Source organism: Ictalurus furcatus, chromosome 22, assembly GCF_023375685.1.
Source record: "Ictalurus furcatus strain D&B chromosome 22, Billie_1.0, whole genome shotgun sequence".
NCBI lineage: Eukaryota > Metazoa > Chordata > Actinopteri > Siluriformes > Ictaluridae > Ictalurus > Ictalurus furcatus.
The window spans coordinates 7320700-7348663 of NC_071276.1; the positions used below are offsets into that span (position 1 = coordinate 7320700).

The window sequence follows — 27964 nt, forward strand, 5'->3', positions numbered from 1 at the left end:
TTCCAACCAGTGTATTCCTGCTTTGCACCCAGTGTTCCTGGGTACTTCAGTAACGCGGTTACTGAAGATGAATTAATGAATGTGGATGCAATCTATTAACAGCAATCCAAAATGGTACAATTTTTTTTTTAAAGAACATAAAGAAAGAAGTAAAAATTTTGCCAAGAACTTTTTCTGTTCTCCAGGCAGTCATGACATCTGGAGGAGTTACAGTGTACTACTCTAGTGCAGTGATTTTCAAAGTGGGGGCCGCCAGGGGGCACCCGGGGGGCCTCAACAATTTGGTCGGAGCCACCAAGCCCATCCCTCCCACTAGTGTGTTTTCTCTTTCTCACTCTCAGACAACCACACACACACACACACACACACACACACACACACACAATCAACTCCTAATGTAATGTAATGTAAAGATGTAAGATGTAATTATTAATTTAAAAAGGGGGGGGGGGGCGGGGGGTATATTCAGAAGTCTGTATTTTTAATGTGTTTTAAAGATATTTTGCAAAAGGGAGGCCTCAGTCAAATGTTAATGCCATTTGGGGGGGCCTTGCCCTGGAAAAGTTTGGGAACCCCTGCTCTAGTGTACATTACTGGAACCTCAGTTAATATGAGTAAAACGTGCTTAATAGTTGCTTAAAATAAGGCAGCACAAAAGGGCCGATTCCTACTGGATCGGCATGCTTGGTGGGTTTGGCCTGTTAACTCATATTTATACTCCACTGAAGTCATGGACAACAACAGGAACTCATGGATGACCACTTTATTCATTATTAAAGACTTAAATCAAGCACAAACATCTCAATTAGAATAAGATAATAAAGTCTGAAGGTGCCATTAATTCTGATATGTTTTTGTAAAGAAAATATGTTAATTTTTTTTTTTTTAATAAGAATCATCTTCCTTTTTCACTAAATGGTTAGATTTCTGCCACAATTTTTACTCATCTTTATACAGGGTGCCGATACTTCTAGGGTGCATTATACAACAGATGAAAAGGCACAGATTATTAAAGCAATATGGCCGAGTTGGAACTGATATGTTCACAGGATATGAAAGAGATTAGGCAGTTATTAAGTCAAAGGATGGGGAACAATTTATAGGGGAATATTTATACAACATTTGGACATCTACTAAAAACTTCTGAAGTATTATCTTTTTGTCCTTTTTTTTCCTCAAAGTGTTAATATCCTAACATATGGTAATCGACTATTTTTGTCATTTGTGATGAAGAAACATCTGTTAAACCTAACACACTACCACAACTGTTATAAATTTATATTCATTTTGCCCTAAGATTATGAAAACATTTGGACTGATCTGGTTTTGGTTTAGTTTGCGTGTTAGAACAGATTATTCTCCAAACTGTGCTGGATTTGGACAGTTATTTTCAATACTTCTGATATGAAATATACCCATTGATATGTCCATATACCAATATATGGCCAAAAGTTTGTGGACACTTGACCATCACACGCAGGCCTCCTCACCCAACATCAGCACCTGACCTCATTAATGCTCTTGTACAAACATACATAGTGTAAGTACATTTGAACTAATATATACCATGTATGGGTTCACATTTTCCAGTTTCATGTTATGATAATGTAATCACTTATAAAACTTACCAATATTGGTAAAAAAAAAAAAAAAAAATTAAAAAAATGAACCATCCACAATTCTCAAACTTTATTTAAAACCAGAAAAAAATAAAGATGAAACAAACATATAAACAAATAAACAACAAAAATAGCACTGCTTATTGGTGCAGGAAAAGATGTTTACAGATGTCAAAAGAGTAACAAATAATTCACTAATGGTAAATAACGTCCAGATGACAAACCTATAAAAATATATAATATGATAAAAGAAGTGTTTCACAGTTGTAAAATAGTATTTAACAATAACTAAGTGCATACTCCGAGATCCTGAAGAAGTGCTAGTGGAAAGTCTATACTATTTATCTGCAGTATATTTCACAGTCAGGACTGAAGAGAGAATCATTGTGTTTCAATCAATCACGAGACTGTTATAGTTTTGATTTGGCCAAATCTATACTGTAACTATAGAAGAGCTGATATAGGCACCTTGAAAACAAATATTCAAATTCAAAACTACTGAACATCTGAAAAAATGTTCAGTTACAAAATGGTTTCCTACATAATACAGGAAAAAGAAATGGTACACTGTGGAAACATAATATTATCCATAAGCACAAATATACAGAGCCACCATTTGTGATTTCACAGTCATGAAAAGATATAGAAAAATATGCCTATGTAGAGATCCCTTTGATGTGCATAACAAAGTAGAAATTTAGATATATTAAAAGCCTGTGAGTGACAGTAATTAAAGTAACATTAATTAATAGAGTAAGCACAATGTTAAAGATAGAATACAATTCAAAATAACAAAAAAGTTAAAGCTACAAAATGTAATAAAAATGTAGACTACATATTGCATATCAAAACTGTAATTTAAAAAAAAGTATTTTAAATGTAACTGATGCAAGTTATTATATTCTTTAAAAAATTTTTAGGCCCATTAACCAAGTGTAGTTTAAATTACACTATTTCTGCTCCTGTAAGCCGTTTAGATCTACGAGCTGTTAGCTCAACTACAGCTTTTCTTTTTTGTTGAGGTTTCTTTACCTCTTCTCCAATCACCTTTCTTACCTCCTCTGCCTCTGACTTATCTTCCGTTTCACTCAGACTATCTTGCAGCAATCTCCGGCTTCTCCTAGATGATCTTTGTTCAGGTGAAGCTGTTGCTGATTTCCTGCCTCGAAGGAAGCGTTTTGTCATCACTCCAGACTCTTGTCCTGCATCTGCGATTTCTTTTTCACTCTCCTGAAATGAGGCTTTGGTCTCCTCAACCACTCGGTGACACTCTGCGTCCTTACGGTCAATCTCTTCGTCCAGCTCCAAGGTGAAATTTCCATCTACAGTTACACTGGCTTCAGTCATTTCTTCAGCATTCTTCTCAATTTGCTCTGGCTCCCCTTGAGTATCCTCAAATTCTTTGGGCTCATCAGTTACTTTATCAGCTGCACCTGCATTGTTTTCAGACTCCGTTATCTCTTCTGTCGCCGATTGTTCCTCCTTGTTCTCTTCACCATTCTTTTCTTCTTGTGCCACTAGCTTAGAATCTGTATCTTCTTCTGAAACATTTAGAAACTCACTCAACTGGGCCTGCTTACTCATATCTTCTGTCCCTGTTGTGCTTTCTTGGCTGTTAGTTGCATTTCCATCTATTTCTTCCCCTTCTGCATTTTCCTGGTCCTCATCTTTATGGGAGATTTCTCCACCTTTAGTGTTGGTATCCTCTATTTCTTGACCTTTTCCTTGATCGGTGGTTTCGTTTTCTGCAAGTGACTTCACATCAGCCATTACTGTTGCAGAATCCCCAGTGTTTGTCCACACAACTGTTTGCCCATCATTTTCACCTTGGTCTTGTTTGCAGAGTCGTTTGGATTTCCTTACAGAGGTGGCTTTGGTAGTTATTGTTCGTTTTCTCAGAGCCCTTCTTTCAACACCTACGCCCTCGTCTGATTGAACGACAAGGTGTTTTTCTTCCACTCTTTTACTAGGTTCTTCTTCAAATGTTTTCTCAAGCAATGTTTCCTCCGGAGCATTATCCTGTTGGTCACGTTCCTGTCCAGAACTGGCACTTCTTACTTGTTCTTGGTTCAGCTCAGGTTCTTCTTTCTCCTGATACTCATCTGGTAGATCACCTTCTACTAGAATTTCCTTATGATCAACAGCTGCTTCTACCATATCGTTGTCTCCATCAGTCCCCTCCTCTACCTTTTCTGGATCATTTCCAGGTATATTTTTATTTTGCTCCCGGTCTTTTCTCACTGCTTCAGAGACAGCAGGTACTTCAACACTGTCACATTTTGAATTGGTTTCATGCGCCTCTTCCACAGCAGCCCTGGACTCTTCGGTGCTTTGCACTGCTAATATTTCAGGACAAACTTTAGTGACCAGTGAATCCATCTCCAGCTCTGCTACACGTGTGCCTGTGAGACGTTTAGATCTTCTTCTCGGTGTTACGGTTACTGTTCTTCGCCGGAGAGATCTTGTGAATACAGTTTCAACTTCTTCATCGGAGATCTCCTCTTCTCTATTTTTGTTTACCTTTGTGTAAGTCCTACGTCTTAGGTTTCTGTTTGTGTAAACTGAAATATCTTCATCTTGAGTGTGTTCCTGGACACCGTCACCATGGGCAGGTGCTGTACTCTCTTGACCCTCTTTCAGAGTTTTAGTTGAGTCCAATTCTGTTGCAGTAGATTTTTCTTTTAAGGTAGTGTGTTCTACTTCTTTCAATTCATCTTTCACACCTTCTTCTGCAAGAATATCCCTGTCTTGTTCATCATTTGTAATGAGTGTGTTATCCATGCATACTGCTTCTTCTTCTATTCCTTCTGTCACAGGTTCTATTGCATCCATCTCCACCAATGCGTTCTCTTCATTTGCCTTGGTTAGCAATGCTACTTCCTGTGATTGTGTTGTTTCATTCCCATCTGCCTCATTTCCACCTGTATGTCTTTGGAAATCCACAAGCATAACAGCGGCTTTCTGTAGTTTTAACATGGACATGGACCCGACTACGTTCGCCCTGTCCTCTTCTAGTGCCAATTCTTCTATGGCCAGTTCTTCCTCCTGTTCTTCAATAGAAATATTATTTTTTACAACTTCAGCATTATGAAGATCCAAAATACCATGCACATGTGTAGTTGTCTCTGAACATTCTTTGAGAACTGAATCTTGGGTTAAAATTGGACCTTGAAGAGTGAACTGTTCCGTTTTGGACTCTTCCTCCACCTTACTTTCATCACCATGTTTCATCACAATGTTCTCTTCCTCAAGCTTATTGGTATCAGTTGTCTCGTTTTCTAAATGACTCATTAATACGCTGCTGTCCTCCTCAGCTGTGCCCTTTGCAGCTGCATTCAGATCTGTGGAATCTCCTTCAGTGAGATTTACTGACTCTATCTCTATGTTCTCTCCCTCTACAACTTCAGTCTGTATTCCCTCCTTCACCTCTTCAGGCATATCCACTGCTTGTTCACCTATTTCAAGATTGTTAACCATCTCCTCCTGAGCAGTTTCAAAAGCAGAACTACAGTCACCTGTCAGATTTGGAAGAACTTCTTTGATATCCATAAGCACAACAGAAGCTTCCTGTAGTGTCAAAGTGGTTGTGGTTTCCATGATGTTCTCACTATCCTCTCCATATGCCATTTCTGTGGCTGCTCCCTCTTCTTGCACGTTGTTTTCAGCTTCTTCCAAAACTTCAGAAAGTTCAATGTGTACAGCTGTGCAGACTTGTTCAGTTTCTCCATGTATTATATCCTCTGGTGCCATCTTGTCTTGTTCTGTAACACCTTCACTCCTTATATTGTTCTCTACTTCATTTCCATCAGATGTCCTTATGTTCTTAATGTTCTTGTGGTCATCAGCTTCTATGTCAGTCTTTTCCAAACTGCTTCCCTCTTCACAGGTGCTCTGTACAGCTGAAATCATATTTTCTGGATCACCATCTGACTCCATGTGGTCTCCTACTGCGACCTCAGACCCTAATATAACGTTCATCTCGTTATTCTTAGATTCATCTAGTTTTTCAGGTTCCTCTTGTAGCATCATGGCTTTGATTTGTCGTTCGTGTCTTTGTTGTGGAGTGGCTTTGTTTGTCAGTTTTGCCGAACTCCTGAGAGATCTTTTTGTCAGTTTACTTTCTGCAGCCTGATCCTCGAGCCTTCTAGAGCGCCTCAATGGGGTTACCGAGCTTGCCTCATCCTCTTCATCCAGAACATCTGATCTCTCACCATCGTCTTCACTTGGCTCAATGACATGTCGACTTTTTGGTTCCTCACCTGCTATTTCTTGAGCAGTGTCTGTCTCGTTTTGAACCTCTTCTATGTTTTCTTCATCAGGAACCGTTGACAGTGGAACTCTGTCTTCATCATTCAGTACATCACCTTCCTCACTCTCCATCTTTTCATCTGTTTCTTCAATGCTGCCAGTTTCAATTTCATTTTCTGTCATTTCCACTACCTGCTCTTTTTCAGAGTGTTCAGCTTGAGATTCTGTAGAAGGACTTTCTAGTTTATGAAGTTCCAGATCTACCTCCTCCTGAGACTGTGAAGTTCCCTTAGCATCTTTACCAGCATCCGTATGTGTTGTGGAAACTGTGTCAAAATCCACAAGCCCAACAGCAACTTTTTGCAGTTTCAAAGGTGATGTGGCTTCTTCTGTGTAATCATCCTCTGATGGGCCTGTTTCTGAGGCTGGTTCCTCCTCCTGCTCTTCAGTAGGTTCTGCAGCAGACTGTCCTGGTTTTTTTCCTTCCAGAGCTTTCACTTCTTCGGTTTCAGTGGTGATGCTTACCGACTCAATTTTCTCTTTCACAGCAGTTTCAGTGTCTGACTCCAGAACTTCCTTTACCTGCTCTTCAGGATCATCTACTGGTTGTTTTGTTTTCGCTTGTTGCATTACAGCTTTTGTTTTAGAAGTTGCTTTAGCAGCTTTTGTAGAACTCCTGAGAACTCTTTTTGTCAGTTCACTTTCTACTGCCTGACGCCTGAGTCTTCTTGACCGCCTTAATGGTGTTACAAAGCTTGTCTTATCCTCTTCCTCTTCAGACAGTTCAATCTGAGCATCTGATTTCAATCCTTCATCTTCACTTGACTCAATGTCATTTTGAATGTTTTCTTCCTCACCTGGTATATCTTGATTAGTGTTTGTCTGTTTCACAGGTTCCGCTTCCTGAGTTTCATTCATCATCTTTTCATCTGTAAAAGTTGACTCTGGAAGTTTGTTTTCAACCTTTGACATAATATTTTCCTCAATCTCCATCCTCTCATCTCTTACTTCTTTGGTTTCCTCATGTTCCTCTTCGATCATTTCTACTTCTTGCTCTTTTTCCCCGAGTTCAACTTCACATTCTGTCTGGTTTTCTCCTTCTTTGCCCTCATTACTGTGATAAGTACTATCTGGCTTATAAAGTTCCTGAATTACCTCCTCCTGAGGCTGGGAGGTTACCTTATCCATTTCACTGTCATCACTTTCATGTTTCGGGGAGACTTCGTTAAAATCCACAAGCACAACAGCAACATTTTGCAGTTTCAGAGTTGATGTGGCTTCTTTTATGTCGTCATCATCCTCTGCTGGCTCTATTTCTGAGGCTGGTTCCCCCTCCTGCTCTTCAACAGATTCTGCAGCAGATGTTTCTGTTGATTTTCCTTCAGCCGCTATTTTCTCATCGTCCTTGGTTGACTCACCAGCTTCTTCTCCTGTTGTCACTCTTTCTTGTTCATTGTTCCTCAACTTTGTATCCACTTTATTTTCATCCTGTGAACTATCTTCAGTTTTGTTCTCCACTTCCATGAGGTGTTCAGCATCAGTTACGTTTTGGCCTAAACGTTCCTCATCCTCATTCCTCCCTTCCTCAAAAATGACTTTTAGAGCTGAAATCAGATTTTCACCACAGCCTTCAGTAGTGATGATTTCCTTATACACTTCCTCTTCAGCCAGTTTAAGTGAAACATCTGACGTCACACCCTCATCATCTTCAGTTAACTTAATGACATGTAGACTTTTTGGTTCCTCACCTGGTATTTCTTGGGCAGTGGTCCCTTTTTGATCCTCTTCCATGTTTTCTTCATCAGTAACAGCTGACTCTGGAACTCTATCTTCATCATTCGATACAACACATTTCCTCACCACCTTTTCTTCGGTTTCTTCAATGCTGCTATTTTCAATTTCATTTTCTCTCATTTCCACTACTTGCTCTTCTTCAGTGTGTTCAGCCTGAGATTCTCTATCAGTACTTTCTAGTCTATGACGTTCCAGATCTACCTTCTCCTGAGACTGTGAGGTTCCCTTAGCATCTTCACTAACATCTGTATATATAATGGAAACTTTGTTAAAATCCACAAGCACAACAGCAGCTTTTGGTAGTTTCAAAGCTGATGTGGTTTCTTCAGTGTTCGGGACATCATCCTTTGGCACCATTTCTGAGGCTGGTTCCTCGTCCTGCTCTTCAACAGGTTCCACAGTAGACTGTTCTAGTGTTTCTCCTTCAAGCTCTATTTCAGCGGTATTCATCTTATTTTCATGCTGTGAACTGTCTTCCATTTTGTTCTCCACTTCCATGAGGTTTTGATAATCAGTTATTTTTTCTTCTAAATGCTCCTCATCTATATTTCTCTCTTCCTCAACATTATCATTTAAAGCTGAAATCAGGTTTTCCCTACAGCCTTCAGTAGTGATGCTTACTGACTCAATTTTCTTTTCCGCAGCAGTTCCAGTGTGCGATTCTACAGCTTCCTTCATCTGCTCAACTTCAGGATCATCTACTGGTTGCTTAGTCTTCACTCGTTGCTTTACAGCATTGGGTTTACAAGTTGCTTTAGCTGTTTTTGTTGAACTCCTGAGAACTCTTTTTGCCAGTTCCCTTTCTGCAACCTGATGTTTTAGTCTTTTAGAGCGCCGTAATGGGGTTACAAAGTCTGTCTTATCCTCTTCCTCTTCAGACAGTTCAATCTGAACATCTGATTTCACCTCTTCATCATCCTCACTTGACTCAATGATATCTTTACTTTTGATTTCCTCATCTGGTGCGTCTTGAACAGTCTTTGTTTCTTTCAGAACCTTCTCTTGCTGAAAATCCTCCATCTTGTTTTCATCTGTAGTCAACTCTGAAACTCTGTCTACATCCGTTGTTATAACTCTCTCCATAATTTCTTCTGTTTCTTCAATGCTGCTAATTTCACCCTCAACTGTCTCATTTTCATTTTCTGCCATTTCCACTTCTTGCTCTTTTTCAGTGGGTTCAACTTGCTGGTTTAATCCTTCTTCTTCTTTGTTCCCTCGGTCATCAGTACGTTCTGGCTGTGACTTTCCCGAAGCATTTTCGCTGGCATATGTATGTGTTGTGGAAACTGTGTCTAAATCCACAAGAACAACAGCAACCTTTTGCAGTTTCAAAGTTGAAGTGGCTTCTTCAGTGTTCTGCACAATCTCTGCTGGCATCATTTCTAAGGTTGACTCCTCCTCCTGCTCTTCAAAAGGTTCTGCAACTGATGGTTCTGGTACTTTTACTTCAACTTCTATTTGAGCTGTATTTACATCCTCAGCATCATGAACATCAACAACTGCCATTTTCTCACCATCCTTGCCATCTTCATAATCAAGACTTAACTCGATGTCATTAATTTCTGGTTCCTCACTTTGAATAGCGTTAGGTTCTTTCATAAGTTCCTCTTCTTGAGCCTCCTCTATCTTGTTTTCATCTGTAACAGTTGGCTCTGAAACTCCGTCTTCATCCTTTGATAGAATATTTTCCTCAATCTCTATCTTGTCATGTCTTACTTCTGTTTCTTCAATATTTTTCTTTTTAATTTTGTCCTCAACTACCACCACATTTTCACCGTCTGTGTAGGCTTCAGCATTATTAACATCTGTGATTCCCATTTCCTCACCATCCTCAGCTGCCTTGCCAACTTCTTCTGCTGCAGCGGTCATTTTGTCTTGTTCTTCATTCCTCAACTTTTCATCCATCTTATTTTCATCTTGTGAACTATCTTCCATTTTGTTCTCCACTTCCCTGGGGTTTTGATCATCAGTTCTTTGTTGGGCTTTTTCAGTGCATTCAGCCTGAGATTCTGTCTGATTGAATCCTTTTTCCTTAGGCTCATCTTCTACTTGTTTGATTTTCTCTGGTTGCTTTATAGATCGGGCTTGTCTTGTGTACACTTGTTTAGAAGTGGTTTTAAGTGTTTGCTTAGAAGAACTTCTGAGAACTCTTTCTGCAAGTTCACCTTCTGCAGCCTGATCACGGAGTCTTACAGAGTGCCTTAATGGAGTTTCGTAGTTTGATCTTCGCTTGTCACCACATTTTCCTTTTAAGCCTGAACTGTATGCCATGTTTGAGTACTCCTCTTGTTGAATCAAAGAACTGACTTTCTCCCATTCATTATCAGGACTTAATTCTTGGTCTTCAGTTTCCTGTTCTTTGTCACATAAACACTCCTGAACCGTGCCAGTCTCTTCAACTGTATGCATCACTTTCACCTGCTCACTTTGCTCTTTTTCTACCAAAGACACCTCTAGAACTCCAGGTTCTTCTTTCTCTACTTCTGTGTCACCAACAATATTTTCCACTGATATCTTCCTCATTTCTACTTCATCTACTATGTCTTCTATGTTGGTAGTATCTGCCATTTCTGTTTGATCTTTTTGTGACTCTACTATTTCTTCAGAGGTTTCCCTCTCATCTAAAGGTATCACCTTATTAACATCATCTTTCATTTCTTTGACCTCTACACCTTTTTCTTTTACCTCTTCAGTTTCAGATGACATCTTAACAATCTCCACCTCTACCACTTGATGAAGTTCTAAAGGTTGGAGGTCTACTGGAACAATCGTGGCTTCAAAAGTTTTCATGATTTGTGCATTGTCCTTTAGGCTTTGGATTTCCATAACAGGAGTTATTTCATCCACCTGATCTTTTTCTGGTTCTGACTGATAGGTAGGTTCAGGGGTCAATTTGTTTTGGTCTTCACAGTGAAGATGAGTAGTCTCTGATATGGGGGTCACATCATGTGTCATTGTCTCCACAGTGTCCTGCAAAGAAGAGGTCATTACTATATACGTAGCTCTTTAAAATCCAAAGTGTCATTCATCCACCATGCATACACACTTTTGCGCACCATGTAAACACTGCATACACATGTTTCTATGCACCGTTATTCATGTGTGTGAGGATGTGTGTATATTTAGACGCACTCTTGACCATGTGTATAGCAGAACAGTGTAATCGCATGTCAACTAATAATTAGAAGCTTCCATTCCACACTGATTGTCAATCATCTCAGCCTAAGTGACAGAGTAATTGCTGATATGGGTCTCACAGCAAGGTACAGTACTTTCTCCTCTAGGGTTTTTAGTCTCAGGCACATTTCAACAAGAAACTGGAGACAAGTTTGGCATTTCCCAACAAATTATAAGCTGAATAATGGCATGTCTTAGAGCTCACATTACATTTCCAAACACAGCAGAGGAAAAGACAACAATAATGAGAGTTTTTCATGCCATCGCAGGTTTTTGCAAATTTAATTAAGGCAAGACATTGCGCATACATATAGCCATAACACTAACTTTTTAGAGTGATGTTGTTTACCATATATGGCAATTTTGGGGCTGTGCATTCATGTGTGATAAATGCCAATTTTCTAGCATATATTGGCAGTTTTTTCACACATAATTATAATTCTAGTTATAATTATAGTTCTAGTATAATTCACATAATTATAGTTCTATGCACATTTTGATAATTGAGGCCAAAAGGTCCTGTGTTTGCAAACAATACCCTCCTTACTCTGAAAAGAAGGAAGTGATACACCCAGTTATTCTAGCAGTATTACAGCAGGGTGTGATTGTGCCAACAGTTTTGCTATATAACACACCTATTAACCCAGTTCCTAAGGCTGGATGGAAAGGATGGCGTTTTACACAAGATTCGCATAAAATCACTGAACTAGTTAGCCCAGTAGCACCATTAGTACCTGACGTAACCTGTACCTGTAATCACATGATCAACAATATTTTTCTGTTGTTGAACTGTGTTCAGCTTTTTTCAGTGTGCCTGTATGGGGGAGCACAAGGCTATTGCTCGCATTCACATTCCACATTTCTCACACTCCCAAGGCAGACAGGATATGATCAGGGGTCCTCCTTCACCCTATACCATGCAGCAAATGTTAAGCTTCTTGGGCATTATAAATTATTGTCATCAGTGGATCCCCGATTGCTCTTTTCATGTCAAAATCCTGAGAGCTGGGTGTTCTAAGTGTGCCATTTATAATTGCATTTTTCTACAGAAAAAAAACGAAGATTGAATGGACTTCTGACATGGTGAGCTCTTTCCAAGCATTGAAAGTATGGTATATTTTTAAAGCAAATGGTATATATTAAAGAAATCATTGAATAAATCAGTATGTTAAGGTTAAGCAATCAAAAGGACGGTCCAATCATGTGTAACCAATATATGAGACCTAAAGAGAGAATGTGTAAATCAAAGAAGCTAAAATCAATGAGATCATTGAGCGCCCATTCTTCAGTTACAAATCTATCATTTCCTTCTGCGCTTGCTCTGTTATTTCTCAGAGAAATCACCCTCTGCACCTGCATAAAGACACAGAGTTTGTACTTTGTCTTTTTAAGTTTGTGTCTTTTTACCAGTTTGATGTTAAGTGATTTCTTAAGATATATTGTTGAAATCCATGATGCAAGTCGGTAAAATAACTTCTTAAAAAATAAGCTGACTGACCTTGCACCACCATTATAGATACGATATAGAAACATATCTTTAAAAAAATTTTAAAAATACACTGTGGCGAGTCCTCAGGAATGTGATCAAAAGAAAAAAAGGCCCCACATAATTAGATCACTGTTTTAGTATTGTATAAAAGCATGAACATTGACTGTATTCATCAAATGATCTTAAACCCCTGGACTCAGAGATTTTTATTTTGGCCAAGGTGATTTTCCATGACAAACGCTACCTTATGCTGTGCACCTGCACTGCAACAAAGTGTGACTGAGGGAGGGAGAGCCGCAGCAGGGGTCCTGGCTCAGGAGCATGGGGGTGCTTACAGGCCTGTAGCTTATTTATCCAAAACATTGGATTTGGTAGTACAAGGACTGCCAGCATGTTTGCGTGCGGTGGTTGCAGCTACTCTCTTAGTGCAGACAGCTGGGAAAGTTCTCTCTCACACATCGATCTTACACACCTCACACCAGGTCACTGCCATTTCGAATAACATCAAAATGCAACATGACAGCTCAACCAAGACCAGGATATTAGGATATTCTTTGTACCACTCAAATATAACTATCAAACCTACTAGTGTGCCGAACACACCAACTGTACTATTGTATTGCCTAATTAATTCTGCTGAGCCTGACACTGATAACATTCACAATTGCGTTGCCAAAATTCACATTTCCTCGAGCCTACATTCAAAAGAGCCTACAAAAAAGGCATTTGGCAGATTTGGCAGATTTGGCTGCCAAATCTGCTTCAGGATGTCATGTAGCAGCATTAGCATCGATGGTTCTTATTCAGCCTGAACCAGGACCATTTCTAGAGTTTGCTCACTACTGGGGCTCAAGCCCCCCAAAGAATTTTACAATAGTACTTTAAAATGTCTAGGAGGATCTAGGGGCATAGTTTCATTAGTACAATTTGACATTTTAATTTATTTTAAAGGGCTTTGCTAAAATTGCCTACATAAACTTTTTTTTTAGGTATCAAAACTGGTTACTCTTTGTTTGATGACAAACTCCATATTTCTATACCTTAGAAGTCTGTTTTACCATGATGATTTTTAAACAATTACTAAGTTACAAGTTTACATATTAATTGATAACTGAATGTCTAATTTATATTCAAATTCCTGAAATAAATACACATAGTCCATCAGAGCCCCAAAAACAAATTCATTATGTTTTGTTTCACAAATACCCGACTTTATACTCACACACTCCTGAAAAATCTAGAAAATTACAGGCAGGTGTGTTTGATTAGCATTTTTGTGAGTGAACTAACTAACTAGCCCCCTAAATGAACAAATCACATCATTTGTGGCAGAATGCCAAATTAGAGGAGATAAGCAAGCAGTCTTTTAGCAATTAACAAGCTAACGTTATCGATCAAATCTGTGCCAAGTAAAGTACAACCCCAATTCTGAAAAAGTTGGGACAGTATGGAAAATGAACAAAAAAACCTAACAAAAACAGTCATTTGAAAATTCAGCTCACCCTGTATTATACTGAAAACACATTACTAACACATTATTTGATGTTTTACTTTGTGAATTGAATTTATTTTTGAAAATATACACTCATTTCAAATCTGACGACTGCAACACATGCTAAAACAGTTGGGACAGGCGACTGTTTACCACTGTGTAACATCACCTTTTCTTTTAATAACACTTAAGTGTTTGGGCGCTGAGTGAAGACACCTGTTGGTTAAGTTTAGCGAGCGGAATATTCCGCCATTCATCCATTATTTCTTCAACTGTACAAGGCCTTCGTTGCGTTGTTTTGTGTTTCATAATGTGCCACACATTCTCAATTGGAGACAGGTCAGGACTGCAGGCAGGACATGCTAGCACCTGCACTCTCTGCTTACACAACCATGTTAAGTTGTAATCCAGGCAGAATGTGGTTTGGCGTTGTCCTGCTCTGGATGGCAGCATATGTTGCTACAAAATGTGTACATATCTTTCTGCATTAAAAACAAGACGGCTTTTTTCCCCAAAAATTATTTGAAATGTTGATCGCAAAACACGATTCCACCGTGCTACTGTCCATCTCAGATGAGACTGAGCCCAGAGATATCGGCGGAGCTTCTGGACAGTGTTGATGTATGGCTTCTGCTTTGCATAGTAAAGCCCTAACTTGCATCTGTGGATGCAGCGGCGAATGGTGTTGACTGACAAATGTTTACCAAAAGGTATTCCCGAGCCCATGTCAGGAGATCCATTACAGACTCGTGATGGTTTTTAAGACAGTGACATCTGAGGGATCGGAGATCTCGCGCATTCAGAAGTGGTTTTCAGCCTTGACCTTTATGCACAGAGATTTGACCGGATTCCTTGAATCTTTTAATTATATTTCACATATAATTAAAAGATTATTTCACCTGCTCACATCGCTGTTAGTCCTAAATTGTCCCATCACAACTATTTTGGAACGTTTTGCATGCATCAATTTCAAGATATTGTCAGTATCCAGCATCAGGCAGCTCCTTATGAACAAACAGTGTGGCTACAGAGAGGTGCCACTAGAAATGCCGATGGCACATGGCATTCACATGAAGGGTACATGACTGCACCTACAATATTTCTCAATATTCTTATGCGCATGGTTTTGATCATCGTACAAGGGGGGAAAGTGATTAGAAAAATTAAACAACAGGGATACTGGTCTCCATATTTACAGGCAATGGCAGATGAAGTTTGATCAGAATGCAAAGTTTGTTCCCAAAATAATGTCATGTCAGGAAAGGAACATGAGCACTAATAGGTCACATACGGTACCAGAAGGACCATTCAAACACCTGGTAATAGATTGTGTGGATATGATAAAACGAGTACAGGGTAAAAGACGCATGCTGGTTCTGACAACGTTTGTTCAGAGAACAGTAAAACAGCTAACAGCAAAGCTACAACAACTAAGAATAAAACAGAGACTAGAATGTGTTTATCACCCTCAGTCACAGGGAATGGTGGAAAGGGTAAATGGTACTCTCAAGGCTAAGCTTAACAAGATCTGTGCTGACATTAAACTCAACTGGGTTGATGCTCTACCTCTTGCACTAATGAGCTATCGCATGCAGATTAACAGAAATACGCAGATAACACTGGATGAAATGCTTACGGGTCGACCCATGCCTGTGCCATACTGGAAGGGTATGCCTAAAAAGGACCATCTCTGGAGGAATTGCAAATGGAGATTAAGGCTTATATGCAACAAATAACTGCTATACATAGAGCTATCTATTTACAAGAAAAGTGTAAGGAACCATGAGAGGAAGCAGAAGCACCCTGACCAGTTGTTCCTGGAGATCAGGTGATAATCCAATGAAGCATGATGTGCCAAAAGATGACCCATATGACATTTGGCTTGACTTGGCAGCTGATTCATCAGAAGAAGAAGAAGAAGATAGAAGAAGATACCAGCTCCTCAAGCGAGAACAAAGAAGAAGCTTGATGAGCCATGCCCTGGGTGTAAGTGACCCTCTATGATACACAAAATATCTGAGTTAAAGACTAACATCATTGTGACAAAAAGAGACTTTATATTACTACTTTTAAGTTTGATTATATTTTGATTTGATATGACTACTGATGTATTTGACTTTGTTCGATCTGATTTTGTTTAACCATTGATGTACTCTACATAACCGTGACAACCACGGGCAAGCGCTGAACTAAATGCACGCACATGCTTGTAATACAATGTTTGATATTTTATATAGGGATTAGGGAGACAGAACCTGTTACTCCTTCCTAGTCAAGTGTAGAGGGAGATGTTTGGTCCTGCACCCCACAAGAGAATGGGTTCAGTATCCGGTCATTGGTAAGAAGATTGAGTGATCAGGATGGATTTACCACTAGCTAGTATAAATTGAAGGGACTGAAGATTGTGAGATCTTGGTGTAGGTGGGACTTAGTAAGTCCCACGGGTATACTTATATATAAAGTATTCATGCATGTTAATTAAGGAAACCAGGACAAACTGATGCAACTCTAGCTTGTGGGAGCACACATTTCTCACTTCTAGTTTGTACCTTTTTGAATACAATTGAGCCTGTCCTCTATACCTTTTTGATAGCTTGGAATTTGTTATACGTTAGCATGTATCCACTATTATTGCCAAGCTTTATGAGTGGTCTATTGTTCAAACTGCAGAAGTTAGAATAATACAGAATGTGCACATACACAAAAGACTGATAAGGCCACCCGTGTTAGAGAAGATGCACCAATGTTCAAGGACGTGTGTGTGTGTTAGTTGCTAAAAGACTTCCTTTATACTCTTATCATATAATGGTGAGATGAGCTACAAAGAGTCCTTGTTTTGAAAATGTATAAAAGTCTGGATCAAGATGGAGTCCGGTAGTTGTTTTGCAAACCAATTTTAGTAATAAAGTCTACTTTTTGTCATCGAAAACCCAGAGACTCGGAAGTTTTTATTTTTGCTGTAGAGATTCCATGACACAGGATCCTCAGTATTTAAATTTTTCTATAAAAAAATAACACATACATACCTTGAGTTCTGGCTCTTTTACAATCACAGAAAGTTTGCCATACTCATGCACCGGGTCATCTGCAGACTGAACATCAGGCTCAATGTCTTCTACCCTGCATCACACACATTTAAGATGTCCACAGTTAGATTAAACTCAGCTTTCTATTTGAGCTGCTGTTATAATAAGTTAGGCTCAGTTAATAAACTTGAATGGTGAATATTAATAGTTTAAAAGATAACCTGAGGATTTTCCCAGGTGTCTCTTCTTTGTCTGCTCCAAGTTTTTTACGCTTCAGATTGCTGCTTCTGCCACGGGTTGTAACTGGTGTGTCCTGCACCTCTGTAATGATAGCGAGAATACAAACGAGTGCATAGGAACAAAGAAAAAAATCAATAAAAATGTAACTGTTGAAGAGTATGTTTCCAATTTATAGCACTCGATTTAACATAAACTATAAAATATGCGGCACTAATTACAAGGTTACTCTGTACTTATAATCTATACTAACAATAATGGATATCGCCCATAAAACTAGATACTAATTTGAAATACCTTTTATTTATTTAGCACCACCGGGGTCCTATTTAATATTCTTTATGAATTTGCATGCATCATCTCAATTATGGTTGTTTCAATAGAAAAATCAATAATCTTCATTTTAATATTGACTTTATATGGGCCATCTGAGAGCAATGTTTGTGTCTATATTAGACTAAATCTCTCAAATAGAACACTGTGGTGGGCAAACCCTTGATTTAATACTTGGTGTAGATATAGAAAACACAATGACCCTACTCCGGTTTGAGATTAACTCTCATTACTACTTCACTTAATTTGAACTGTATTTTAGCCATAATATGTGCATTTCCCCTACTGTACTTAGCTCTACTGAACATTTTATTGACTTTTGACTATGCATAGAGTCAAGGATCTACACCAGGGGTGTCCAATCTTATACAGAATGTGTGGTAAAAGGCTAGCACTCTGGAATAACGGGTGTTCAAAAGTCTTTAAAGTTAAACGAAAGGAGAGCCTTGTAACTAGTGAAAGGCTCCTACAACAAATAAAATCCTAGATTTTTATTTAGTACAGTAGCAAAGAAAACTAGAAATAGAAACAGTAACTTTCATGGAGTTTTCTTTCCTTAAAATACTTGCCTTTTGTTATTTTAATCCGGACAACCTCCTCCTAAAAACGTACAGGTAAAGAGATATCAGAGTCAAATATTTTGGTAAAATAATACAATATTGTGAGAATCACCACCAATATTCATAAATATTAAAGGTTAATAAGTGACGTACCACAACCTCTATGTGCTCCATAGTCTCCTGTACTTGTCTAAAACCAGCTTCCATTGGGATGTCTTCTGTTTCCAAATTCGATTTCCCCAAAGCTTGGTGATTTCCTATCAAGAAATTAGCAGAATTAAAACAATATTAACAATTTACTAGCTTTTATGCCTGAATTTTTAACACCTGCTTACCTTTTAGGTCCATTGCTTGTAGTTTTCTGGCTATTTGAGTTCTCTGAAAAGGGCTTCCTACACCCTCTATTTCCCACAGCAGCTCTGTGTCTTCTGGATAACGGCTCAGATACTTTTTACAAACTATAATAAGGACATTTTGAATGGTGCATGTATAAGAAATAATAAGAAGCTACTGACAAGCTACAGGATTACATCTGACTGGTTTATAGCAATACCTTTGTACATGGCTGGTGAAAGTGGATATTTCAAACCCATTAAATCTTTTTTGAAGCGGTCAACAAAGTCCTCCAGCATTTGGAGACCATGTCCATTGCCACGGTGGCATTTCCGGATGAATATGGTATCCATGACAGGAAGTTGATAATGATGGGTCAAGAACCTCTTGCATAATCTCCCTATTATTGAGAACAAATAGACAAATGGGAACGCAATTCTGTGGTTGCTTTGCAAATATGTTCATGCTGCTCTTGGGTTCACATAATATGCTGTAGAAAGTAGGATTAATTGGTAACTTCACCAGAATTTGTCCCCTTTTGATATTAAATATTTGGTCCTAACCAATCATAAGACTTCTTATGGGGGTTCTCGCTCCCACACAGCTTTTAACAAAACAATACATTCACACTTAAACATTTCTTCGAGTCCAAGAGAGGACATGTGAAATTTGGAAGGTTCACACATTTAGGATTGAACAACTCTGATTTGTACCACTGTGTTTCATTCGTGCAACACCCGAGTGTAGGAGGTTGGGAGTCTCAGACAGAGAGATTAGAACATGCCAAACAAGTCTCAGATCAGGCTGATCAATTAACTCAGCTGTTTTATCATATTCGCGGCATGTATTTTGTATTCAAACACTTTAACCTGTAACTCTTATTGTACGCTGAAAGTTTACAGCTTAAACAGATAGACAGATAGACGGACAGATCATACCTTCAGGTTTGACTGAGTAAAAGCCAATGGCCTCGCCATTTTTCCAGAGGATTTTGGCAATTTCATCTTCTCCATGACAAAGAAAGGGCGCATCATTCCCAGCCATCTCTTTCGTTCTGTAGATAATTCTGTTCAGAACATACAGAACTATCCTCTCTCCAGTGGTTCTGACCTGAAGATTAAAAAACAAAAATATTCTTTCAACATTCCCCTTATTTTTTAGTAATTGATCATTTGGGTTGCAGATGATACCGAAGTGGCAGTAAATGGCAGTGACCTTAATCAATCCTGTGCGTGAGGAGTCTGCTGTTTTAAGAATATCTTCAGCTGACCACCACCGATCCAGCAGGTAGAGTCCAACAGCTAACAGCACCACACAGAGGACAGTGCGTTGTTCGTGTTATCAATAATTCGTCAATTTAAATATTCATATTTATTTAATATATGCATGTTACCTTTAAATGGGTCTTCAGGTGAAAATAGTGCGAGGAGCTTCTGTTTAATGTCAACTCCATAGAGGGGGACAAAACTTACATTACAGAGGCCAATCTCGATCTACAGCAAGACATTAAATAAATAAAAAAATTTAAAAAGCAAAATAATTGATAATTGTCATTAAGATTAGAACTACATTATTATATATTAATATACATCCTTATATTTCTATATTGACTTGCCACTTTACTTGCACATGTGAACTAATGCATTGTAGTTTACTTACAAATTCTGGTTATAATCTTTATTCACGTTGAATAACTCATTATTAATAGCTTTATCTATTTCCAAGAGAACACTTATTAAAAATGAACTTAAAGTTGAAACCTAAACATTCCAGACATTTAAGGAACAGTAGGCTGCTCTTACTTTCTTGGATCCAGGTATGCTGAGGTACTCCTGTATTTCTGAATTTCTGTAGAGAAGTTTAGACATGTAGTCTTTCGCTGACTGCTCCAGGGATTCAGGAGCCACAGAGGCCAATATATCCACGGGGAACTCCATCCTGAGGAAAAAGTGCTGAAGTAAATACTCTAAATGGGGGCAGTGGTGGTTTAGCGGTTAAGGCTCTGTGTTGCTTATCGGAAGGTCGGGGGTTCAAGCCCCAGCACTGCCAAGCTGCCACTGTTGGGCCCTTGAGCAAGGCTTAACCCTTAACCCTCTCTGCTCCAGGGGCGCTGTATCATGTCTGACCCTGCGCTCTGACCCCAGCTTCCTGACATGCTCGGATATGCGAAGAAAACAATTTCACTGTGCTCTACTGTATATGTGACCAATAAAGACTCATTATCATCATCATTAAATCACTCAGTGCCCATCATTAGAAGGCAAGAGATATGTAATATCAGTTAAAATAAATGTTTGACGCTCAAATACTGCAGTATATGGTTTACTAGCGGGATAAATTCCCAAGACGACAGGAAATTGAAGGAAGTTTGATGAATGATGAATACTGAGGTCACTGCTGCTGGTTTGCTTAACCGAGACTACACAATATCGCATGAATATTTTGTAGTGTTTCTGTCCAGAAACTACTAGTGTATCAAGCACTAAAACTGACTCAATGCCTGAATGATCAGTGTACCACTGTTATAAAACTTCTACACTGATTAACAAGCAGTGCTGCAATGGTGCCAAGCTACTGCTTCTGGTGTGGATGATGGTTTTGCTATTATAAAATCCATTATTTTACATGAATATAGAAATAAACACTACAGATTGTTAGTGTCTATAGTGAAAGGTGTGCAGTTATGAGACTGAAGAATGTAAGTATCAGATCACTCCATGGCTCCATGGCTCCTGAGGGTGTAAGGGTTTAAAAGATAATTGGCTGATACATGTTTTCAGCTTCAAAAAGGAAATGATTAGAATTAGTTCCTCACGATACCACTCTGGAAGAGGTTTGATCAAAAGAAAAACAACGATGTAACCGTGCCACATTCAGTGAATCATTACTGCCTTAGGGTCTTTCTGGTTGCATATTTTCAAATAGCAAACTGAAACCGGTTACTCCCTGCTCGTTGCACAGTGTTCAGCAAAATAGTACAATAAAAATTCTCACTGGAATGAGACTACACCGACAAATAACCTCTAACACATTGGTGGGTTTTATAGAAGAGTATTCTGAAACATGACTAATGCCTAAATCCACAACAGTACAACAGATGCAACTGCATAAAATCACTGCTGGCCTATCCATCCATCCATCCATCCATCTCTCTTTTTTTATGTTAAGGACGTGTATTTAAAACATTCCTCGCTTTTCATTCTGGCTGATTTTTAAGCTGTTCGTATGCAGTGTATAGTTGGTTTGAATCATCGAGGCAGGTGAGATCTGAGTAATCAGGTGTGGACCAAGCCAACTGGTTCAAGACCATCTGAGCAAGGTGGTCTCGTTCTTGTTCTCAGTGAACCGGAGGAAGTCATTTGATTCTGATTCTAACCTTCCACAGGAAGCGAACCAAACATGCTGTGTGGTTTGTTTGGCAAGCAGCAGTTTTCTGCTACTAAACTGAGCCACAAGGCTGAGCCACACTGATCCAAAAGACAAAGCTGTAGAACTGCAGTAATATTATGTGGTCTGGATATTTGGACTGATGAACAAAAAGAGAAAATTAATGCTGGAGGCAATGCACAATGTTTTAAACAATATATTTTTTTAAAATAACAATACAATAACTTATTTGGTGCTGCCTCCATGAGGCACTAATCTGTGCTCAGATGATTTTTGCCATATGTCTGTCCATGTTTTACAAGTTCTACGAGTATGTATTCAATTCAGTATTATTTGTATAACGCTTTTAACGATTGACGTTCTCCCAAAGCAGCTTTACAGAAATATATAAATTCAGGATGTAGATTTTAAATGCATGAATTTATCACTAATGAGCAAGCCAGATGTGATGGTGGCAAGGATTGTCCGATTATAAATAAATCCCCTCTAGAAATGTGCTAATACCACATGGTCAAATAGTGCAATTGTGTAACCAGGAAATTCATTGACATTTTCACATGATGTCTGTTTTGTTGAACTTCTCCACTGTTCACTGAGACTTGAATGCAAAACTTTTTGTGGCAATTTCAGACGTAAACCTATCATTAGGATTCCTCAGTCAGGACGAATCCTATTATTATTATTATTATTATTATTATTATTCTCCTTATCTCTCTAAAGTGCTCAATAACTCAAGATCTGAAGGATAAAATGTTTTGAAATTTGGCACATTGATACTACGGGCCACGAGTAACTGCCACACCACAAATGCCCCACATGAGCCCATAGGTGGTGCTACAGGCCACATCCAGAGTCTACATGATTTTCCCTCCACCCCAAATGTCTGGAAATTCAAAAAAGTCCAAAATGTCTGAAAATTGTTATATGCGCCTTATTTCTCATGAGGAACAAAAAAAAGCCATTGGGACCCATAAAGTCCGCCTGGATAGATTTTCCCGTACATTGAAAATTTGTCCAAAACTACACAAATCTTCTCCTCATGAACTGTACGTTAGATTGACTTGAACTGTGGTACATATGTGTGGGATACATGTCTTTCTATAGGGTGATGAGCAATAAGGGATCAAATTAAAATTGGCCGAACTATTTACATATTGGTGAATTGACAACTGTTGCACATATTTCCTGTGTCCATAAATTAATGGAACATTAACCCATGGACTTGATCTGTGCCAGACACAAAGAGGATACTACTGTATGTTAACATGTGTGATGGCAACCTCATACCTCCAAAAACAATGACATTAAAAGGAATAATAATTTATCGCTAACGTTAAAATAATGATTTACACATCCGCTAGTCTTGAAACGGATAATCCGATTCAATCACCAGTTCATATGAAGACTCTTGACAATGTAGAGTAACAATGCTGAGAAATAGGTGAATGTAAGATGAAAAATAGATTTATTGTGAATATCTGAAAAATGCATGCTCAGCTAAATGCTAGTGCACACTGCCAGTGGATGTCTCCCTTCCTCCACAGTCCACACACACGCATCCATGGCTTTCTGGCAAAGGTGGGCTGACTGTCAATTAGGCAGACATTCTGTGGTTGATCTGGCCACAGCTAAAGCTAACAGAAACAGTAAGTCTTCTTCTCTAGAACCATCAAGCTTGGTCAATTTTGGTCTACTGTGGCACACGGAAACTAGAGACTAGACTTAGACTTCTCAGAAAGCATGGGCATAAACAGAGTATAGGTGGTGATACAGGCCACGCCTCAATGTTGACACATTCAAAATGATGGCATATTTCTCCTCCGTCAGGCCAAAGTGTCTGAACGTTGGTATGCATGCCTTGTTGCTCATGGAGAACAAAAATGTCTCAAGAAACTATAATGTCCACATTATGGATTTTTTTTTTCTGCAATGATCATTTGTGGAAAAATACAAAAATTAACTTAAAACGTGTCATTGATCCAAATGCCTTGAAATGTTGTATCTGTGGGATACACTTCTCTACCGTGTCAATTTTGAAATGGTCCGCAATCTCGAGGAGGAATCCACCTTTGCTGCCATCATAGCATAACTGTTCATATGAACTGACGTCCAAAGCCATCTTTATAGTCTTAAAATGGAGCCATTCTCAGTAATCTCAATGGTCTTTAGGCTGCACCATGTGGGGCCATCCTCGGCATTCAGTCACATACATATACATATACCCCTCAGCCAATGATTTTCAAACCAAACCAAAAGGATTAATTTCTCTCCGCTTCAGACGCAGTAAACAGACTAATAGATGTAAAAGTGGCCTTAGTGAACCACTTCCCGCCTTGACTTCACACTTCAACTACTGATTATCAAGCAGGAACCTTGGATTCTGATTGTTTGCAAGTCCATGATTTCAGTGTATACCATCAGTGTACAGATGTTTTAAGCAACTCTGAATTCAGCGATGGGGTATCAATCTGCTGGTCAGTAAGTGAGCAAAAAAAATTAACTTTTTTTTTTTTTTTAAACATCTGGCAAAAACAACACTTCTCTCTCTGTTAGAGGGTTTTTAATGCTCTGGGCACCCTGCCAGATACAGTGATGACTGGTAAATCTACTACATGTAGGTTTGAGATCAAAACATGAATATACGACAACAAATCAGAATTTCAGCTTTTCTTTACTGATATTTATATCCAGGTGTGTTAAACAAGTTAGAACATGACACCTTTGGTGGCAGACCACTCAATTTATTGGTGAGAAAAATTACTGGAACAGATAAGTCTTAAAGTAAATGAAAATAAAAATAACAACATCTGGCCAGTGACCCATTAGTATCACCAAACTGTTGCATTCTTCTTTTGCAGGCTTGTCTTGCAGCTTCTTTCAGTAGCTGTTTGTTCTGTGGAGTTTATCTGTTCAGTCTCCTCTTAAGGAGGTGAAATGCATGCTCAACTGGTTTAAAGTCAGACAGAATGTTTCTGTAGACTTCCGGATTCATTCTGCTCCTACCATCATGAGTTACATCATCAATAAAGATTAGTGAGCCCATTCCAGAAGCAGCCATGTAAGCCCAAACCATGACACTACCGCCACCATGCTTGACCAATGAACTATGTTTTGGATCATGAGCAGATACATTCTTTCTCCACACTTTGGCCTTTCCAAAGGTTAATCTTGGTTCAGAACTTTTATGGCTCATCTCTGTATTTCTTTCTGATTTCCAATCTGGACTTTTGATTTTTTACTGCTGATGAGTGGTTTACATCTCAAAGTATGGTCTCTATATTTCTGCTCCTGAAGTCTTCTTCAAATGGTGGATTGTAAGACCTTCACCCCTGCCCTCTGGAGGTTGTTGGTGATGTCACCAAGTGTTGTTTTTGGGCTTTTCTTCACAGCTCTCACAATGTTTCTGTCATCTACTGCTGTTAATGTACATGCCTGATTTGTTCCATGTCTGGTTGTTGGTACACCAGTGGTTTCTTTCTTTTTCAGGACATTCCAAATTGTTGTATTGGCTATGCTCAGTGTTTGTGCAATGCCTCCGATTGACTTTCCCTCTTTTCTGAGCTTCATAATGGCTTGCTTTTCTCCCATAGACAGCTCTCTGATCTTGATGTTGGTTTATCATCGTTAACAACAAATCCAGTCTTCACAGATGGAACCTGTGAAAATCTCTCACTATTTACTCACTCCCTGACATTTACAATCTTCAGCATTTATTTCACAACAAAAAAAAGAACAAGAATAAACACTGTAACGTGTACCAGCAGATCCTTTTCCTCTAACCACCTTACATTTCCCACTATCAGACGGATGCAGATCGGAGGGTCACATGTGAAATCCACAGAACGCTACACACCCACTGTTTAGTCTATAGCACTGAGAACCGTATTTGCGTTCCATACCAAGACACACAGCTCCCAGTGTTTGACCTCAGACATATGCACTATAAGGGCGTGCTATAGAAAACACAGGAAGGATACCGATATCCTCCAGCTACAGACATGGAGAAAATATAGAAATGGGAGCAGTCTAATGCACAACAGATATACACGCACGCACACAAACAAGCATTACAAAGTCTTCGGCTCCTGCTGGTAGCCCCTAACCCCACCCATTTCTGGTTTTGCAAGTTTAGAGTCTAATGAGATGTTGCATGTCTATGTCATATATGACAGGGTGAATTAATGTAACACCTGTCCCACATGTTGGAAAGAACAACTCGGTTTTCAAAGATGAATCCATTAAAAGTTAGTAAAAATTGTCCCTGATGTGCAACAAAGTAACACCATACTAAAGCTACAAAGTAGAAGGGGGTGTGTTCCTGTTTAGGACAAGTTTCAGTGCACGTGTACACGTGCATGCGTGCATGTGTGTGCGTACGTGTGTTCGCGTGCGTGCCTGCCTGACTTGTATGAATCCACAGTCAATGGTTCCCCGTCAAGGGATATTACCAGTGAAGCAGAAAAGCAAGCTCGAGTGTGAGAATGTGTAGAGACACTGAAAACCAGCTTCCATGCACTCCCTCCAAACCACGCAACTCAGTACACGTGCTCTCTCTCCAGCACTGACGCACTTTTTAAACAGAGCTCAACTCTGACCAGCAATCATAGAAAGCACAGATAATTCACAAAAGACTTGCTCTTAAATATTTCTTCAGCAGCAGCACACTGCACAATGCAGCTTTATTTTTTAATATTCTGTTCTCAAGATCTCAGCATATGTGAGTATTTGAGACGGAACACAGTGTACCTTTCAGATCACAACACACAAAGCCCATCCCCCAGGGTAATGTCAGCTTCACATGAACAGCTTTATTTTCCCCCAGCAAATAATTTGGAATTATTTTTATCATCATTTTAACTATAACGTGCTACCGACTTTTGTTTTAAAGTACTAAATCAATCAGCCAGTCTGCTCAGACAGTGCTGCAAACTTCCGTGTGCACAATCCATGCACTGTTATGTAAGTAGCTAACATGAGTACATGGTCAAACATTTTCTTTTTCAGGTTTTTATATTTTAAGAGTTCATGCTTTAGGCTACCGCCTTTACATTTGGTTTAAATGCGCAGATATTAAAATAACATGGATCATATTGCATCTGCACTGTCTTTATTCCTGGACATATTTCCAAGTCTATCATTTCATGCAATTAATGTTTTATTTCAAAACATCAGTGTTGATGTTATGTTAAGTAATATATTTACACACAAAGGAGGGTGGTAACATTGGTACTCAGCCAACCGAAAAATTGAATAAGAGGGAGGGTGTGAGGGAGGGTGTGAGGGAGGGTGTGAGGGAGGGTGTGAGGGAGAATAAAAATCATGCAAACTTGTGCATTGCATAAAAGATTTGTGAAGGGTTAACAAAGGCGCAGTTGAGCTGCCATACTGCCTAAACTCAGGCAAAAGGGGGTGTGAGGGTTTTATTTGGGTTTTTATTGCAGGGCTGTAAGCAATCTCTCTTTCTGACTTAAACATAAGAAAACCACCCATCAAGCATAAACACAACTGCAGCTTAGTTTGCTTTGTTTTGGACAAACCAATTTCTAGTGTTTATTATCCTCAACAACAACAACAAAAAAAAGGTCAGAAGTGCAATTCTGAGCTGCACACACTTTTCCAAACTGTCCCCCAAAACAAACACACCAGTGCAAGTCATTACCCAATGCCAATAGTGCACATTTCCACTACAGTTTAACATGCATAAGGAAGTTTATTGTTTCATGACATTTTAAAAGTCTGAGCAAAGTTTCCTCGCGCTCCTGGTGTTCATTTTACTAAAAAAAAACCTGTGCAATATTTACCTTTGCAAAAAAAACAAAACAACAACAAACAAACAAACAAACATCAGACGCATTATTTATGAGGACTCAGCAGAAAACAAACGGCCCAGGTGAGAGAACAGTGTAATAAACACAGGTCTCAAGCGCAGATGCGTTCTCTGCACGTTGCGCCATAACACTTTGTTCTTATTAGGAGGAAAACAATCACAGGCTAAATGCACGCGCGCGTTCAGCGTGATATAGACAGCGAGAGGAACACAACCACTCACCCGAGATGTTAAAGAGATATCAGCCCTGAGCGGAGAAGAGACTTGTTTCGTTTTTTAATTTTCTGTAAAACTCAGTGATAGTAGCACTGCGTGTTAGTTTACATCGCAGCTGAGTCGGCAAAAAAATGGCTGTGAGACGGGGATGCACACCCCCTCGGGCCGCGCGCGCGCTCACAGCCACAGCTGGAGCAACGAGCGCGCGCTCAAGCCTGTTGCGTAA

General features: G+C 39.1%; 1 protein-coding gene across 2 annotated transcripts; it reads right to left on the reverse strand.

Moving 5' to 3' along the window:
- Window positions 1-1674: 1674 nt before the first annotated feature.
- On the reverse strand, window positions 1675-27961 carry fam169aa (family with sequence similarity 169 member Aa). 2 transcript variants are annotated; one of them, XM_053654316.1, is made up of 12 exons: window positions 27745-27961; window positions 20111-20246; window positions 19702-19801; window positions 19524-19609; window positions 19247-19418; window positions 18529-18708; window positions 18311-18433; window positions 18129-18220; window positions 17985-18015; window positions 17067-17166; window positions 16846-16939; window positions 1675-10631 (listed from the first exon to the last, which is right to left on the reverse strand). In XM_053654316.1, the coding sequence occupies exons 2-12, from the start codon at window positions 20243-20245 to the stop codon at window positions 2565-2567; spliced, it is 9180 nt and encodes a 3059-aa protein (XP_053510291.1). In that variant the 5' UTR covers window position 20246; window positions 27745-27961; the 3' UTR covers window positions 1675-2564. The 2 variants fall into 2 exon arrangements, with proteins under 2 accessions (XP_053510291.1, XP_053510289.1); XM_053654314.1 differs by having other exon boundaries at window positions 18129-18232.
- Window positions 27962-27964: the final 3 nt, after the last annotated feature.

Bases quoted from the DNA above. Each gene is read 5' to 3' on its own strand.
- fam169aa (XM_053654314.1), bottom strand. From the start codon at position 20,245: ATGGAGTTCCCCGTGGATATATTGGCCTCTGTGGCTCCTGAATCCCTG. The intron at 19,419-19,523 runs GTCACTGCCATT...TTTAATCTTCAG, and splicing joins CACGCACAGGATTGATTAAG to GTCAGAACCACTGGAGAGAG. The intron at 18,434-18,528 runs GTATTGCTATAA...TCCTTATTATAG, and splicing joins TTCACCAGCCATGTACAAAG to TTTGTAAAAAGTATCTGAGC.